This window comes from Tinamus guttatus, unplaced genomic scaffold, assembly GCF_059628265.1.
Source record: "Tinamus guttatus ecotype Peru unplaced genomic scaffold, ASM5962826v1 Tinamus_guttatus_pri_ptg000150l, whole genome shotgun sequence".
Classification (NCBI taxonomy): Eukaryota; Metazoa; Chordata; class Aves; order Tinamiformes; family Tinamidae; genus Tinamus; species Tinamus guttatus.
The window spans coordinates 10,067,048-10,084,469 of record NW_028288684.1 but is presented as its reverse complement, the minus strand read 5'-3'; the positions used below and the strand labels follow the sequence as shown (position 1 = coordinate 10,084,469).

General features: G+C 33.5%; 1 protein-coding gene across 2 annotated transcripts in view; it reads right to left on the bottom strand.

Annotated features, from left to right (window-relative positions):
* The window catches only part of PSPC1 (paraspeckle component 1), a 35,579-nt gene that overhangs the window by 10,251 nt on the left and 7,906 nt on the right, over positions 1 to 17,422 (bottom strand). For both annotated transcript variants that reach the window (XM_088522257.1, XM_088522258.1), the window contains exons 5-6: positions 15,244 to 15,328; positions 14,518 to 14,626 (exon numbers count right to left, since the gene is read on the bottom strand). In XM_088522257.1, coding sequence (XP_088378383.1) covers positions 14,518 to 14,626; positions 15,244 to 15,328 — 194 coding nt within the window. The remainder of the gene's footprint in view (positions 1 to 14,517; positions 14,627 to 15,243; positions 15,329 to 17,422) is intronic.

Below are 17,422 nucleotides of genomic sequence, written 5' to 3'. Positions count from 1 at the left end.
CAAACATAAGTACAATAAATGTGAGGGAAAAGGGAATGAAAGGCATGGAGGACTGTAGGAATTTTTACTTTCCTCCCACTAACTTAATCTTCGTAACAATAAGCCAAGGTATTTGCCATTTTGCATCTTTAACTCTGGTGTTGACTTATTAGGATCTAAAAAACACTTCAGCTTTAGAATCAAGATCCACTGAAGTACCTCATGATCTCAGATGATTATTAATCTGGCAATGTGCCTACTAAAAACTCTTATTCCATTCTTCTTTTCCTATTGTTGTATTTTCACAATTTGTAGCATTGTTGAATTTTTAGCATAGGGAATTTCTTCATCTATAAAATTAACACTGAATTAGTAAGATAAAACCCTAATCAAAAGAAATAGCTTCAGATGTCAACTGAGAACATACAGGATTAAAATAAACATTTGACACAGTAATTATGAAAAAATATTTGAATAAGATTATTTACAAAACCTCATATTTGAAATGAGCCCTATGCTAACAAAAAAGCCTCAGTTCTGTCCCACACAAATTGTGACCTAAATAACCATTTCCTACAGGGGTATGAACAAGTTACTTCAGTTAAGCTCATCATTCTGATGCATTTATCTAAAACACCACCAAGAAGGGAATACCACTAGCCAGGCAGAGTAAAGCAGGTGAGCCATGGCCAGCTGATATTCTAGCCTACCTGAAGATTCTCCTCTAAGACACTCAAACCCTTTGTGAAACACAAGGATAAAACTGGATATTCTTCTCAAGGCTTCTTTTCTCACTGTGTGATTCTTGAGTACTAGTCTGCTCCAGCCCTTTTCCTGAAGCCACCGGTTAAGTAGCTATAAGAGAGTTAAAAATGAGCAGCTAGAAAGAAGAGGGTTAAATTGTTACTAGAGAAATAGGGAGATGGTTAAAAACCTCTGAAGTTGCATAGTGACTGGTAAAATGATGCAAACTGGAAGAGAACAAGAAGAATTGATAATAGACAATTACAGGAGGGAAATTAAAACATGAAAGACAAAGTAATAAAGTGTAATATAAAGCTTCACACAAGCCAAAAGCCAAATTTCCTACAAACTTCTCTTCTGCATGATTCTAATAAGATGCTTTAGAACTCAGTACCAGCAAATCTCAAAACGGTCTGACATCTGAACAATTTGCTTTTAGAAAACTTGATACCATCGCAACTACCCACAGCATTGTACTTGCTAGTTATTTAGATGCATGTACTAAAAATAAGTGAGATTTCCTCCCATTTTCAATGTCTTTTAATGCTAACTGTAGAAACTAGATCTACATTGAAATACTGAATATTCCCAGTTTTCGAATTGCATAAACATTGTACATTTTATGTTTTATGGATTCTGCCTTTTACAGGCACTGTAAATTAGATTTCTTGACACTCAATACATGTATTATGCATAACAATGTTCTTACATTTCAATCAGGATTGACACCGGCAGTCTAAGCAAACAGAAAACTGCCAGGTTGATGATTTTTTTTAAAAAAAATACTAGTACAATCTTGAATCCGCTTCCCCATAACATCATAAAATTTATTAGTTTTGAAAAGTATCCTGGATGACATACAGGGGAGCTTTCAGCAGACACCATTCCTCTCTTGCATTGAAAATGAAAACACAAGTAGTTACAAAACTGACAAATTCTTGCTTTTAAATCAACATCACTGACATTCTTTTGATCATTTAACATGACTTTTTTATTTCTGGGAACAGGCCTTGTAATTTCTGGCGCCCAAAGAAATTAAAAACCTTGTCTACAAATGATAAAGTATTTATTGTAATACAACTGTCAAAAAAAAATTAAATGGGTATGTACCACTGAATAACTTTTGAAAATGAAAAAGATATCAACAGAAATACTAAGTATCTGTTCATACCAGAAGACAGATTATACAGTTCCCTTCAAGTGTTTGTGGCTCAGAAATGCAATTCCTGATTCATGTAAGGCTATCTACTCTAAGAAATGGTGGCCAAAATAAGACACGGCATCAAAAAAAACCTAATTAAAACACATTTCCTATGTAATGCGTAATTTATATGTTAAAGAAAAACCAGTAACCTCATAAATTAGCACAGTTAAAGTTCTGTATTCAGCAGAAAATATTAATTCACACCACTGATTTTTTTTTTTGTTACCTGTTTTCATTAGGTGGAACCTGAATTTGCTTTCTAGCAAACTTCTTATTTGACAAAATATATTTGACACTTATGTACCTCTTATAATAATGTGTTTTCTTCTTCTAAGATTGGTTTACTTCATTAAGTCTTTCCAGGTAAGAAAAGCTATTTCCAAACGTCTTTCTAGGGAGCACAACTAATTTTCATTTAGCTTTCTTTAATCATAATTTTCTTCCCTTCCACAATAGACTAACAGACGAGAACAGTAACTACCAGCTACTGATTCATACAACACTGTAATTTACTGTAAGGGTGTTCTATTTTCAAGACATGAATCACAGAAGCTGTTAAAATCACTGTTCAGACCAAAAAACTAGAATGTATGAGATAGTTTTGAATACACATGATGTATGTTTTCTTTAGAATTTCTTCTACCGGTACTAGTTCATTAAAAGTTAAGCTACCAGTTAGGAGTAAAAGTGAAAAAGCTACCTCCTCCCCTCATTTTATCTTTCACTCTCAGCTTTTACTCATATATTAGGACTTGCATGCAAAATCTCTAAAGCTGCAGTAACCAAAAATAGTTCCAACCATCCTAAAGGAAGCAACTTTAAATAACTGTAAATGAAAAACACTGACCTAATTTCAACATGCAAGATTTCTGTGCATCTATTCTGTGCAGGCATATCATATGTATTAAAAGAGAAACCAAAGAAAAATTAAGTTTATGTTAGCAACATGCAAGGCAACTAACAGCATCATATAAAAATGTTAGTTTTTACATGCTTTGTAACACATACTAGTACATTCTACATGTCATTTTTTGATAAGCTATCACACTACTCAATGGACACTACTTCATTAACCAAACACTTAAAAGCCAGAAGTACATTTTAACGCTCAAAATTAGCCATCTATCACAGCTGAAGTTTTATTAATGCAATGTAATCGCAAGTACTGATAATATTCAAGAATCCTTATATTGCTATTGCCTCAGAGCTGGCTGTAAACCATCTTTTCTAAGATCTTTAATATGATTTGTAAGATTTTAGGTTGTCCTCAGAGTCTAACCCAACACCAGTCTCTTGAGTTTATTAACACAGTATACTTGCTGTTCTTGTGTTCTGCCCAAGAAATATTATATTTCATACTTTCTAGATACAGTTTTTCTAAGAGACAGTAGTCCACATGCTCTTTCATCTTCTTCGTAATGCCTAGAAGCCATTAGTTCATCAACCAGATTTTTTTCATATCACTATCTATTATTTGATTCCTTTTAAATGCAAAATATTTTATCTATAAGAGAGGCTGTAACATCTGGAAGAACACAAATATACATATTCCTTTACAATCAAAACTGAAAACTAGATCAGAGATATCATTTCTTTACACAAGATGTGGACTAAAATATCATCAGAGAGGAAATAGTATCTTTGTCAAACAGTGAGAACTCCCAAATACCACTGCTATGCTGGAATTGAATCCCGTATTTTGGGCACATTGGTCTTATTCCTGGTTGGAAGTATTTTTCAGCTACTGATTCACAGAGCACACACCAAAAAAAAAATCTGGTAAACAAACAAACATACGCTGATGCAAGATGACAACTTAAGAGCTGGCCGAAATTCTTTCAAGAATCAACTAAAACTTGCTACTATTTTAGAGTGAACCCTCTTTGTAGTGTGGAATTACTGTCAGTAGATTATTAAAGTAACTGTCAACAAATGAGCTTTTCGAAGTTTTAGTGTAAGGGCTAACAGAGTCAGAAACCGAATTAGGAAATGGACCAGAAGAAACCTATGCTTAGGAAGCTTCTACGCTTTGAGAAACCTTCTCACTGGTGCCTAGCGAGAAGGAGATTATAGCCACTTTTCTAAGTATATGAAGTGTGGCAAGTAAGCTACAGAAGACAAGACAACCTCAACATGAAAAAAGCGAACAGCTGTCACCAAAAAAAAAAAAAAAGTCAGAGCAAGTGAACAGAACGCTTAAAGCAGAAAATAGTAATATAAAACTTTCATAGAAGATGTTCATCAATCACTACTTGGGATCCCAATTTTATTATAGAGTCAATTGAGAATTCACCAATTAGCATGCAGAAATATTCCTCTCTCTCCAATATTAAAAAATGGCCATTGCTACTACAGAAGTTGTCTATATAACAGGTTTTTCTAAACGCCATTTTGTAGCGACCTCAGAAACAAAGCTTGGCAACTGCAGCCTTCTTCAGAAAAATCTGAAATCTCAGCAACTTGACTAAAAAGACCAATGAAATCATTTTTATTATAAAAAATAATTCTTTCTTCAGACATTTTACCAGATATGAGGAAAATCTGAGTCTATGCAAGTTACATACAGAGATGAAAATTTTTCATGACTTAAAACTTCACTATACACAGAACTCATATTTTGAGAATGTTTCACTATGGCGAAAAAAATCAAATGACAACCTGTAAGATTGTTAAAATACATAATAACCTAAAAATAGCAAATATTTAGAGTAAAGCCTACTTTAAGCATACAACTTCACTCCCTATTGAAATTTAGCTCTTCTGTATATTTTGGTTTTTTTGCCTTTTTGCCTTGCAGTTACTTGATGTTTTCTCTGTATTTTGACAAATACTGTTTAAAGTTCTGCCTTAAGACATCATTAATTTCTGACATTTTCTCACTACCTATTTCCTCTCGCATAAAGCAACACAGAATAAAACTCAATGAAAAAGGTGAATTAGTCGTAGTTTATTTTCTCACAACTTACAGCAAACATTATCTACCAGCTAAAATCAGAGGTATTTAAACTAGTCAAATCTTGCCCTAAATTCTAACTACTACTTGCAACAAAAATAAAATGTTGCTTCTCCATTAAAAGATAAAATTTGGAAATATTTCAAATTAAAACTTTTCAGAGGACAGAGAAGGTCAGAACAAGTAAATAGTTTCACAAATCTGAAAGTCACTTAAAAATTAAGAATTTTTCACAATAACTCGTGATAGTCAATTGCTCGCTAAGACATTCTGTTAAGGAACTTGGTTTATCAGGAGTCAAAATCTGCCTAAGATGGAATCAATATTTAAAATTGCTTTGCCCATTCCATATTAGCTTCGTTTAATGAATGGGAATAATGAAAGACACAAGTTAAATGCAGTTCAATAGCTGAACATAATGCAAATATTTTCCTCCAACAAACTAAAAAAGCAATTTCAGACATTTAAGTCTTGACTTACCTGTAAAGCTATTTTCTGAAAGCTACGTCCACCACATCACCAAGTTCACATTACATTTGCAATATAATCCCAGTTCATGAAGCATAAGAGGATTTTGTGTTGAAGCTCATCTTAAGAGTCATTCTATTTTTATTTTAGCTAAATGAATGGCATGAGAATACTTAAACATCAAAGTAAAAGAGATGCATCATTGGAAGCATAGAAGATACTTTCACAAAAACAAGTTGCAAATCAGCTCATTTAAGACATTACTCCACAATTCACTTCTTGGTGGCTGTAGAGTTGAAAGGCTGTTTTATCAGCAACAACAAATGAACCCACTGTACAAGAGTTGACGCTAAAATAAATATAGTAAAATACTTAACTGAAAATTGGGCATTATAAAACAATGCGATATTTTAGATTTTGGATAGAGGGTATTTTGCACATGAAACAAGTCGAAGTAAATCTCCAAACTGATAGAATAACACTACATATTTCAAAAAGACAATTATCTTCAACTTCACGATCAAGTATGACATGAAGTGGACAAGACATACTTGGAAGTCAAAGAAGAATACATCAAATCTAACAATCTTGCTAAATGAGTTGAAGTTATTAAAACAGCAGCACTAACTATAATGACATTAAATAATTATTTTCCAGATTCTCCTAAAATAACTTTTTTTTCTTCTAACAAGAAGATACTATATTTATTATATTATAACACCTGAAAAATATCAAGTCCAGTTGTAGAAACTATTCTGTAACTGACCTGATTCACCAAGTGATTAATGCAGGTGTTTGCCAAAAGGAACTGAAAGCAAAACTTTCAAATGGAAATGGAAGTGCATTCTCACCACTACACAAAGATCCTGCAGAAGAAACTTCTAACATAAAAATATCCAAGTCTTTTATATACAAGTTACCAATGTTTTTTAAGATCAGAGTGGATTGGTGTTTAGCTATTTTCTTAGCACATTTCTGGACAGTCACACATACAGAATTTACAAATACAGAACATAAACAACAGAGTACCTGGCAAGAAGGAAGCTTCCTGGCAAAAAAAAATGGCACTCCCGTGCACTGTTCCAAAGCTTTCCAGCCAGCACTATTATAAAACCTGGAGACCATTTACTATTGAACAAGAGGGAGATTAAGTAGTGCTGAATGAAGATTGTGACCAATCATTTGAATTAAACAGTTCTAAGTCAGAACAATCAAAGGCAGTTCATTTTTGCCGAAGTATTTTAACCAAAACTTTAAGAAACTCGTCATTTGAACAAATCCAAACGGAGTAAGAAAAACACTGGCTTCTAGTTAAACCTCATGTTTCAATCCCCAATTCAGTAACTTTTCCTGCTACAGTGATTGCTTCCAAAGAAGTTTAGCAAAACAAAACAAACAAAAAACAAAACCCCCCCACCACCCCAGTATCACATATAGGTGCCATAGTCAGCAACATATTAGGGAATATAGTGGGAATCAGAATGTAATAGGAACAAACAAAAGTTGCTTATTCTTAGCTGAAAACATAGAAGTTCACATGAACAAATGTTAAATAATTCAGAACAGAAAAGGAGGTATGCAGAGAGGGAACAAGGAACAACTTTTTAAAAAGCTTCAACAACCCATGCAGAAGAGAAAGAAGGCTTGATGAGTGTATTTTTGACCTTAGAGTGTTCTTATCAGTAAATCTTTTCTAAAAATACGTTTTCTGTCTAAAAAACCCTAAGATTTTCCATTAACAGAACAAACAGCAGAATTGCATTAAGTAACATTAGTAAAAGCAGTGCAATCAAGTCTTGGCAACATAAATAACTCATGTCGCACAAATTAGTGAGCCCTTAGCCACTGTGGAACCATTAACTACTTGGAGAAAAAAAAAAATCAAACCTTTAATGAATTTAGTTCATTCCTTTGAAACTTCAAAAATCTGTTTACAGCAACCAAGCCATCAAATTCCCCACTTGAACAATTAAAGAAAAAGCTGTTCAGAAACTTTTCTGAAATTCTCCCCCCTCCAAAAAACAATGTTAAAAAAAAAACTAAGTAACCTAAAAGTAACAGCAAAACCTTGAAAAATTAACATGAAATTAACAAAATGTTCAGTGGGAAACAGATCTATCAGAATTAAATTTCCTATGCTCATAGAAGTTTTAATTATCCAAAAGAGAAATAGCTCCTGAAATCAGATAAATATATTTGATGTCTACAGCACTACACAAATGAGATTTGCAAAGATTCATGAAAAAAAAATTAAACATTTTTTTTATCAATGAAGAGCACTGAGCCTGGTGTCAAAAGACAGACAATCCAATTAAGACAGGCTCATTTCTAGGTCCTAGACCTCATCAAATTCCCATACTTCAAGGTGCTGGTGTAAAGCATTAGAGACCACTCAAAAGGTCAAAGCTTACTGCTCACACCAAGAAAGGAAAATTTCCTCAGAAGGTACTGCATCTTGGCAGAAAGCAACCAGACCTAAAAATGAGATTTTCTCACACTCACCAATTCACTCAGATCCACTGACAGAATTACACACATTAAAAAAAAAAAAAAAAAGAGTTCCTAACTCCTTGGGCATTTGGTTTTCTTTAATTTAAAAAGGAAAGAAGCCTTTCAAAACCAGTAACCCTTTCTAGGTACAGTAGCTTATCTTGGCTGCAGCTCTCAATGCCATCAAGTAAGACCTCGTGATTCAGATAGGCAGACACCAGTTCAAACCAGATAGCAAGTAGACAAGATCTAGGACTGAAAGTTAATCTCTTCTTAGTCTGGATAAATACAAGTACAAACTCCAAGTCAAACATTAATTCCAGTAGCTGAGGAAAAGAAAATGAAAATGATTAAGGCAAATATTAACTTTAGCTTCTTCAAAATACATACAACATTCATCATCAAAACAGTTACTTTAGTAAATGAGAACCTTATATAATAGAAGCCTCATTCTTACTTGCCAGAGGAGGAAAAAATGAAGAACTCAATATTTGAAGAAGTTTGATTTAACTTATGTATTTTTTAGCTTGCCAGCTGTAACAATATTCACAAAGGACATTAAAGATATGGAAAGGAACTGCATTCAAATTAAAACTGCTCTTTAATGGGGAATAGAACTTTTATTTGCATCTGTAAAATCAGTAAAGCATGAGAAACTAAGCAAACAAATGGGATATTCTATAAACAAGCACACGAAGTGCACTTGAGGGCTTTCAATAAATAGTTCAACAAAAATGGCATTACGTGCATGCGAAGCCTAATGAAATACACTACGGCTGGCAAGGGCTGATGGCAATTTTGCCACCATATAGAAACATTTTCAGAGGGATATTTCTAGTTTCTTCAACCACCATTCTTACTGAAAGAAAACTAATTTCTAAACAAAACCAGATAATCTAAAATGACATGTGCAAGAATCAATTATTGTGGAACAGAACAAACCTGGAGCTGCTTAGCAGTACTGCACCACCTGAATTCATACTGGAGATTTATGCACATCTTGCAGCACATTGACGGACACAGAATTATTTACAAGTGGTCACTTACTCTGTTTACAATTTCAAGATAAACAAACCATAGTATATTCTGAAGAGTTTGTGCAGACATTAAAATTTGATTGCAACAGAATTAAAAGGTCAAAATGTATTTCCCAAATATATACATTATGACTTAAAATAAGGGAAGTTAATCGCTGTACCTTAAATAGTCACAGTTTACATATACTGCAATACAAAATTAGAAATGATGCTAACACTGTAACAATTATTTGCTGCTTTACTGAAAAATTTATACTCTCCTTCGTACACACTAAAGAAATCTGGAAACTCAGTTATGAACCAACTTAAGGTCAGAACAAAAATTCTAATTATTTCCCAAAAGTTATCTGATTTCAAAAATAACTTTGGTATGAAAAACATATACATAAAACATAGTATTCTATACAAAGATGGTTAAAGACGATTTTCATGCAACATCTTTTTATACTATAAGCATATATGACAGCATAGTTATTTCCAGCCTTTATTTTGTTGCCAGATCTCAAAACTAATTTATTTAGTTTCTGAAAACATCAATGGGAATATTTTGAAGCCTGTTAAGGCATTACAATTCTTGTTTAAGACATCAAATATAATGTTTCAGATGCTGTTTGGGGCACAAAAGAAATGCAAGATCAAGATTTAAACATCTGCCTAACAGTATGCATCACTGCAATGTGCAAAAATAAAAAACCTCATTGCCAAAACCAAGACACACAAACACAGACTGCCTATAATAAAATCTCCTAATCCAAGTTGCTATACTAGTAGGAAAAATCTTGATCACTGCAGTAAACACTACAGTTTTATGATCCTTTTCTTACATTTAATGAATTGCATTTCACCAAGATGCTTTTATCTTCAGAAGTCATTTAAGGTGTCAAACATTAACTGCTTCTTTTTGACAAACATGTATACTAGACTGCAGTAAGGAGGAAAATCATCTTTGCCAACCAACCGCTTCAAAAGCGCTTTTATTAGGTAATTTTTTTTAACTTTACAGCAGTCTGTTAGGGATTATCTTGCAGATTACATTGCAGTCAGCTTTATTAAGTACACTAGGCTGCCAAGATAAAGATATGACCAGAATTTATCACTAGTGGAAAACAGATCAAATTTTAAAAGATCTTAGCAGATTTTTAGTTAATGAATTTATTACTGGAAGTTTCTTTAACTGTTTTGAACAAGGTAAGAAATAGCATATTGAGTAAGAATTTAAAATTCTTTTTTAATTGCAGCTTTTGAAGCATAAAAGATTTAAAAGTCTAACAGACCGTTCTGCTCAAGATTCAGGAAGCACAAATTTGGATTACAGAAGTCTAAGGAAATGTAAGTGATCCTCTTTTCAAAAAAGTATCTGCTTTATCCGTTGTACTTAAATGTACAAGAAATAAGATGTGCCTCAATAGGCTCAAAGTAGTAAGGGAAGTGGAAGTTGCATTTATAAACTCCTCTAAATAAGAACAAAAAATCATAGAAGACCAAAATTTGGGGGGGTCTTCTGACTGATACTTGCCAAGACACCTGAATAGTAGAGCTTTCTTTAAAAAAACAAAGATGAAAGTAAAATGAACATCTACTTGATTTTTAAAAACCAATAAGAAACAAAAGAAATGCATGTACTCAAGAGACAATCTGACTTGAGAGAAGAGAAATCATTCGGAAGTATGAACTCAAGAGCTTTGGAGAAAGAGTTTCTCATAGTCCAAATTACATTTGAAAAAAGGGACAGAATTATTTTGGGGACTTGGGCAGAGAGAGACCAAAAGGCTCATTCCCTTTTAAAATCATCAGTAAAATCTGTAAAGGCAGTATCGTAAACCAACAGTTACGATATTCTTTTAATTTACTACAATAACCACCTGACTATCTTACAATGTTACTAATGAAAAATACCTGTGCAACATAAAACTCCAAGAATAAAATTCCTGACTATTTTGATTTATTTTGTAGATAGAGAAAAATGATTTTAACACCAGTAAATCCAAATCATTAACCTTCCACTTCCCTAGATCACTGACACAAAAATAATTCCCATGTACTGGGAATGAATGATTTGGTATAAAAAATGAATACAAAATTAATCTGTGTAAGCCATTCGCAATTGGCTACTAGCCACTGTACTGTTTAGCTGCTTAAAATATTACTAGCACTTAACACTACTACATTTTTGGTTAAAAAGATACTTGTGCCACACAGAAAACATTGCTTGCAATATCTATGACTAAGTTTCCACTTTAGCAAAAAATAGTATGTATGCAAAATTACAATTAGCAAAGCATTACATGAAAAAAAACATTTACTTATTAAGCTCATTTGGAATTGAAATATTGAGCTATACACCAGCAGATTTCATCTAACCAACTTTTAGAAAAAAAAGAAAACCCTAACCAATATGGAGAGTTTCAACAAGAAAAAAAACTCTATCTAGTAGAGATCATACACTTGGCATAATAAATGCCTTAGGCCATTAAATCTGAGTTCAATCATTAAAAAAATGCAGCATCACTATGAACTAGGTCTTCAAAAATAGCTTCAGGAAAAGAACATCCTCATATAACAATAATTTTAAAAAAGCCAATTGTAACTAGACCAAGAAAAAAGACTGATTCTGATGTGCTTACTAGGACTTTTTTTTCCTTTTAAATTTGAAAGACATTTTTCAGAAGAAGTCTAAGTCAAACATCAAAGTTTTAACACATTGAGAAAGACAAAGGAAAAAAACTTAAAACATGGGAGCCTGGGCTTCGAATTCCAGCTGCCACTGCACTTACCAGTTATGCCCTCCTTTTATCCTGAACAGTAAAAAAAGGATAGGATAAAAGTGAAGGAAACAGTTTTCAAAGCTTTTAAGAAACAAAAACAATTATTAGAAAATTATTTTCTTTCTACATATGAGGTTGGCAGACGACTATAAAATATTACAGGGATTATCCAAAATTAATAGCATACCAAGTCCTGACATGGTAAATACTATCCATTAATATTATGAAATAGTTTTGTAGAGAGGCAAGGTTTAAACTTTTAAAAGAGAGGAGTAACTTCACAATTTGTATGATGGCAATCTGAGACTAGAAAGAACTGGCAGATGGAAGCCCTGCAGCAAAAAGGTATTAGAAATAATGAATAAAAATTTTAACTGGGTAATAAAAGTTCTATTAAATTGAAAAATAGATGCATCCACAAATGTTTTACATTTCTAGTCTGCTCCAAAACAAAGGTATTTTCGAAGTTCCAATCACATATTATAACTTAAATAGTTATCTAAGCATGTTATAATAAATGCTTACAAAATAATACGCCACCTTCAAGAGTTTCACAACTGACCTTATAAGAAATTGTTGCTAAAAAAGGAAATAATTCCTTTTTAATTCTTCCTCTTTTAAAGTGCAGAAGACATTAAAACAGAAGTCTACGCATGACCAGAACAGAAAAAAAATCTTAAGACTAGAGAGATAACAGTTTAAATTGTTGTAAATGCCATTTTAAGTACACTTGACATTAAAAAATCCAGTAAAAGTTATGCTATATATTACTACATATAATTTATACCATTTTTGGCAGGGTTGTCACTATGCAGCTGTATCTATATATTCTTGCAGTGTACTGTTGGAGATGAACATACAATTCCAATGAGGCAATTTGGTAGGAGAACTACTTAAATTCTTCCAAAACATTTTGAATTCTCCCACTCTCACCTCCTCCCCAAAATTTCATCATATAGAAATCACAAGAATTATTCAGGTAACTGAAGTGCTTTCCACTTCAACCACTCCTCTTTCCTTCTTACATCACGTTTTTGAAATGTCAGACATACTGGCATGAACACTGTCTACTCAGGTCTAAGAATTTAACTACATTATGTAGATAAGCAGCAGGGCAGCCAAACAGCAGTTCAAGCAACCTAAGTAAGGTGACTCCATATAGCTGCAAGAAGTAAACCAGAAAAAGGTGCCATGACCAACATGATCTAGTTTTGCAAGCACCCATGCTGAAAGGTATAGGCCATTGATATCATGTAACAGATCAGTGGATTTGAGAGTACTCCTGCCATCTCATTCCCTTCCCCGCAGCTCTCTCGAGTGAGTAGCAGGGCTCTCACGGCTCCTAGCCAAATAATAACTTCACACACAGTTCAGAGAGTCAGGAAGTTTTGCCAATCCCAAAGATTCTCTGTTAGAAGAGTAAAATAAAATGAAGCTTCAAGTTTGGTATTAGGAAAGTCACAATCGCTAAACGCTATTCCTAAATCACACCGGACAATTATTAAGATGTTATTTCAGAAAATATTACTTACAGCTTAATATGTTGGTATGTACTAACTGGTAGTATAAGCTTTTATTTTGAGATCTTCATCACTCCATAGAAAACTCAAGGTCGAAACAGTTTTCTTTTTCATAGTGTAAGCATGTACATAAGTCAATGATTGACTTTTCTATTGCAAGCTTAAGTACAATCCTCAAAATGAACCGACAGCAGGTAGCAATATCAGAGGAAGACTTCTCCTACCTATCTTTACTACAAACCCTAAGGGAGATGGGATGGTAGAAAATAATTCCTTCCGAGGGCAGGAAATCTATTTTCCAGCTTTTCTTTGGAGGTCTCTTAGGAGGTTGCAATTGTACAGAACATATATATAATGGCACAGAACATAAAGTATTTGTTCTGCATAACAATCAGAAAGTAGCTGATAAACCAACGGTTTATTTTTTATTCTTTCATACGTGAAATTTACTTCTAAACTGTAGCATAATTCCCTACAATAGCTATAATTTTAGCAGTATTAAAAACCCTTGTGGGTATAGCTTATCCATTCCTTCCACCCCAAAAAGAGACTTAACAGTAAAAAGCATCCTTTCTACTGAAGCATTTCAAATACAGGTTGTGCTAATTTAACTGCTTTGTTTTTTAGGAAAGCAAAACAAAACAACACTTTACACCAAAAATCTCTTTTAATTTCGTGTTAATCTGTTAACACCTCTGATACCACGGTTCTGCTAAGTCTTCAGGATAAGTCTTCAGAGGTAGAAGAGATCTAACGTACTGATATAAATAGTGTAAATGCCAAATTTTTCTTTGTAAATTATCTTTTCTTTAGTAACAGCCTAGAGATTTTCCTCATCACTTTTACAGTAGAATTAAGGTAGACAGTAATTAAGCTCCATATGCAGTTGACTGCCCAATTTGCTTTTGAAGTTTAAAACAAAGTAATTTTCAACAAGCTTCCACCACCAACCCAAACTAAACTGGTTTAAAATGTCTATCTTCAATCAAACTAGGTTACGTCATCAGGACATAATATATTTATATGACCTCCTACAAAGAAAGTTTTTTTGACAAAATCAGCAATTTAACTTTCTGAATTAAAAAGACAAAGAATTTTCTGAAGATCTTTACTTAGCTTAAATCACGCATCACCAGCTTGTGTGAGAGGGAAAAAATAGTGATTTCATGATACAAGAAAAGAGCTACACCACTAACTTTCGTACTATTCCACTAAGAAAATGATGAAATCCTGAAGGAAAACACTTAAAAAGAGAGGAAGGCAGCTCAATAGACTTCTCCTAGAATATACACAAAAACATAACCATGGAAAATAGTCTTTTACAATTTGGACTTCAATCAGATAGAACTCTACTTACGTTGTCCATGAAATTCGGCTTAAATCCGCCCTCCTGCTGTCGTCTTAATTCCTCCTGTTCCCTCTGGCGCAGCATCTCCTCTTCTCGACGCCGATGTTCTTCTTCATGTCTACAAGATATTTCAGAAAATAAAGTCATTTAGACTCCTGACTTCTTCAAGCTTTTATTGGGTGAGCATGACATCAATCATAATAATACTAATTGTTAAAAATTCTATACAGTGCACAGCAAGCTATTCACAGCACTAATAATTATGCACCTGCCATTTCTAGTTAAATATTAAAGCACTAGGATTTTGTTGTTTCTTTGGAGAGGGGGAGGTGTGGGGGCACATGACACTACAGAGTAAAATATTTCAATACTCCCAAAGGCCACATTGTTAATTCTGCAAAGTGTTTGGCCTTATCATCTTCTTTTTTCTTCTTTTTCTTCTCATATGCTTTTCTTTTATTATTTAATTTGAAAAGCATTTGCCACAAAAAGTATTTTCATAAACAAACTAGCTATGTGTTCTATTTTTTAAAATTTATCGGATGTCTGAAAATAACTGCAAACCAGTTCTGAAAGGAAAAACTGAGAGTATATAAAAAAAATCTTAAATAACAGAAATGTTTATAGTGGTATCAAAGGTATCTAGCTCTAGGAGCCGGAATATTTGAATGCAAACCTGCACTAGTTACGTGTTTTAAATATTGTCACAAATTTACACAGCACAAGAGAAAGTACCTCAGTTGTATCTGTTTGCGTTTTTGAAGTTCTTGATTCCGAAGTTCTTCCAAACGCCTCAACTCTTCTTGGCGACGCATGAGATCTGAAAGCATTAAAAAGGCAATAAAGACAAAAGTTACCAGTCAATATTGGAACACAACAAAAATTGCTGTTACCATCAGCCTACAGTCCTGAAATTCAATCTCGGAACTAATGAAATTTCTCAGTGCCTTTAACTGATATTATTTAACTTCATGGAAAGGAACTGGGAGGACAGGCATATGAGAAAACACACTAGGATTGAAGGCATGCATGGAAAGGCACAGGACAGACACTGCTTCCAAAGCAGGATATGGACCAGAAAGTTTATTTCCCTGTCTTCACAGGACTTCAGCAACATGGTGGTTTTTTTGGACACCATGAGGAAAGTTCCACCACACCAGTCTATCATACCACTGCTCTATGTATTTCTTAGCTCCTCTAACGCATCTTTACCAGCTATGCACATGACTATTTTCAAACCTCCATCAGCACACATTACAATTTGACCTTGTCCTTTACTATCCAAAAACTACAATGGCCAGTACATTCTAACAAAAATCCTGTGCATTGCTTTTATTTTCTAACAAATAAGATTCCCAGATTTTTATCTTACTGACTTTTATCTTATTTTTGTAAGGAAATGTTGCAGGCTTCTTTTTCCCAGCTGCTCTGCAAAACTAACTAATAGAATAATGGTTATATTGAGTATGCACTCAAATGACAAAATCTGAGGCTATTTCTTTTCAATAGTACTTCATTTACCAGTTGACCACAATTATCCTTTTACTTGGACAGCACCATAAACACTTGGGACAAGCAGTTTCCTTTGCAATTCTGCCTTTACTCCTTCTCAATTTTTATTTCCTTTATTCCTTTATATAGCACACTCCTTGTGCTATACATGAAAACAGCATCTCCTACTATATCTCTACATTTATTGCTATGAATTTATCATTTCCTCCCCTTTATTCTAAGGTGTATACTTCAATTATTTTTTTCAATTCCTTCCCAGTATTTTCATGGCAAAAGAATTCTTGCCTTTCCTGGAATTGTCAGTACTCTCAAACTCAACGTATTAATTTATGACTCAGTATCATTTGACCACGGCAAAATGTTAGTACAAAGCTCTGCTAACCAAATAAAAATATAGATGCAGAAGTTCAGGCTGTGGACAGAGCCACACACATTAAGAGATCTGAAATGCTGATAGTTCAGGACTGACTCATATTGAACACACGCTACTTTGAACAAGAGGGAATACCACTAAAGCAGATATCTGGGAAACGAGGGAGGGAGGGAAAGCATTGCAAGCACAGGATGCTTTTGCATCTTGTATTTAAAAAGATATATATATATATGCCATCTCAATTGATATATACTCAGCAATCTCAATTGATTATACTCTTATCTTCTGCAGAGCAAAGAGTGCAGAAGGTAAAAGTACACTTGCACCTGAGGAATTAATCCCGTAAGCAGGATCACCAACTTCAAAACAATTTTTAAATTAACTGATTTTTTCAGGTTCTAGAACTAGAAAACAAATGCCAAGTTTCTATATGGTTCAGAAAGAGTAAATTTGTGATTAAATTTGGTCACTACCACTTTCCTACTACTTTGTTAAACTAACGATCCAGTATGAGCAAATATTGAGAAAATTTGGAAGCATTTGAGCAATATGTGGACTAGAAACATTATGTCAATTTATTTATACCTAGAAATATGTATTCTGCTTTATAAATTACTTCTGACTCATATTCTTTCAAAACAGTCAGAAGTGAAAAATTACACCTATCAAAAGAATGAAGTCTCTACCTTCAGTAACAATATGCCAAGAAAGCAAGAGTACTTAAGTCAACATGACCTAGTCCTTCTAAATCAGAAAAAGTAATTTCAACAAAAGCTTATTTTATGCTTCATCAGCAGACATATAAACTACAATCCACCTATCTTCTTTTTAGCTGCTGACATTTAAAATATTGAAGTTTTACATTTCATATTTGAGGACAACTATTTCAAAACACTTCGAAACCTGTGACATAGACATTATGTATACAGAAATATTCATACTAGGTTCTGATGCTTAAAAGTTTCATTGACGCATTCTTGAAAAACTTCATAGTGATAGATCATCTTTGTGTGTTCTTAACTACCTGGG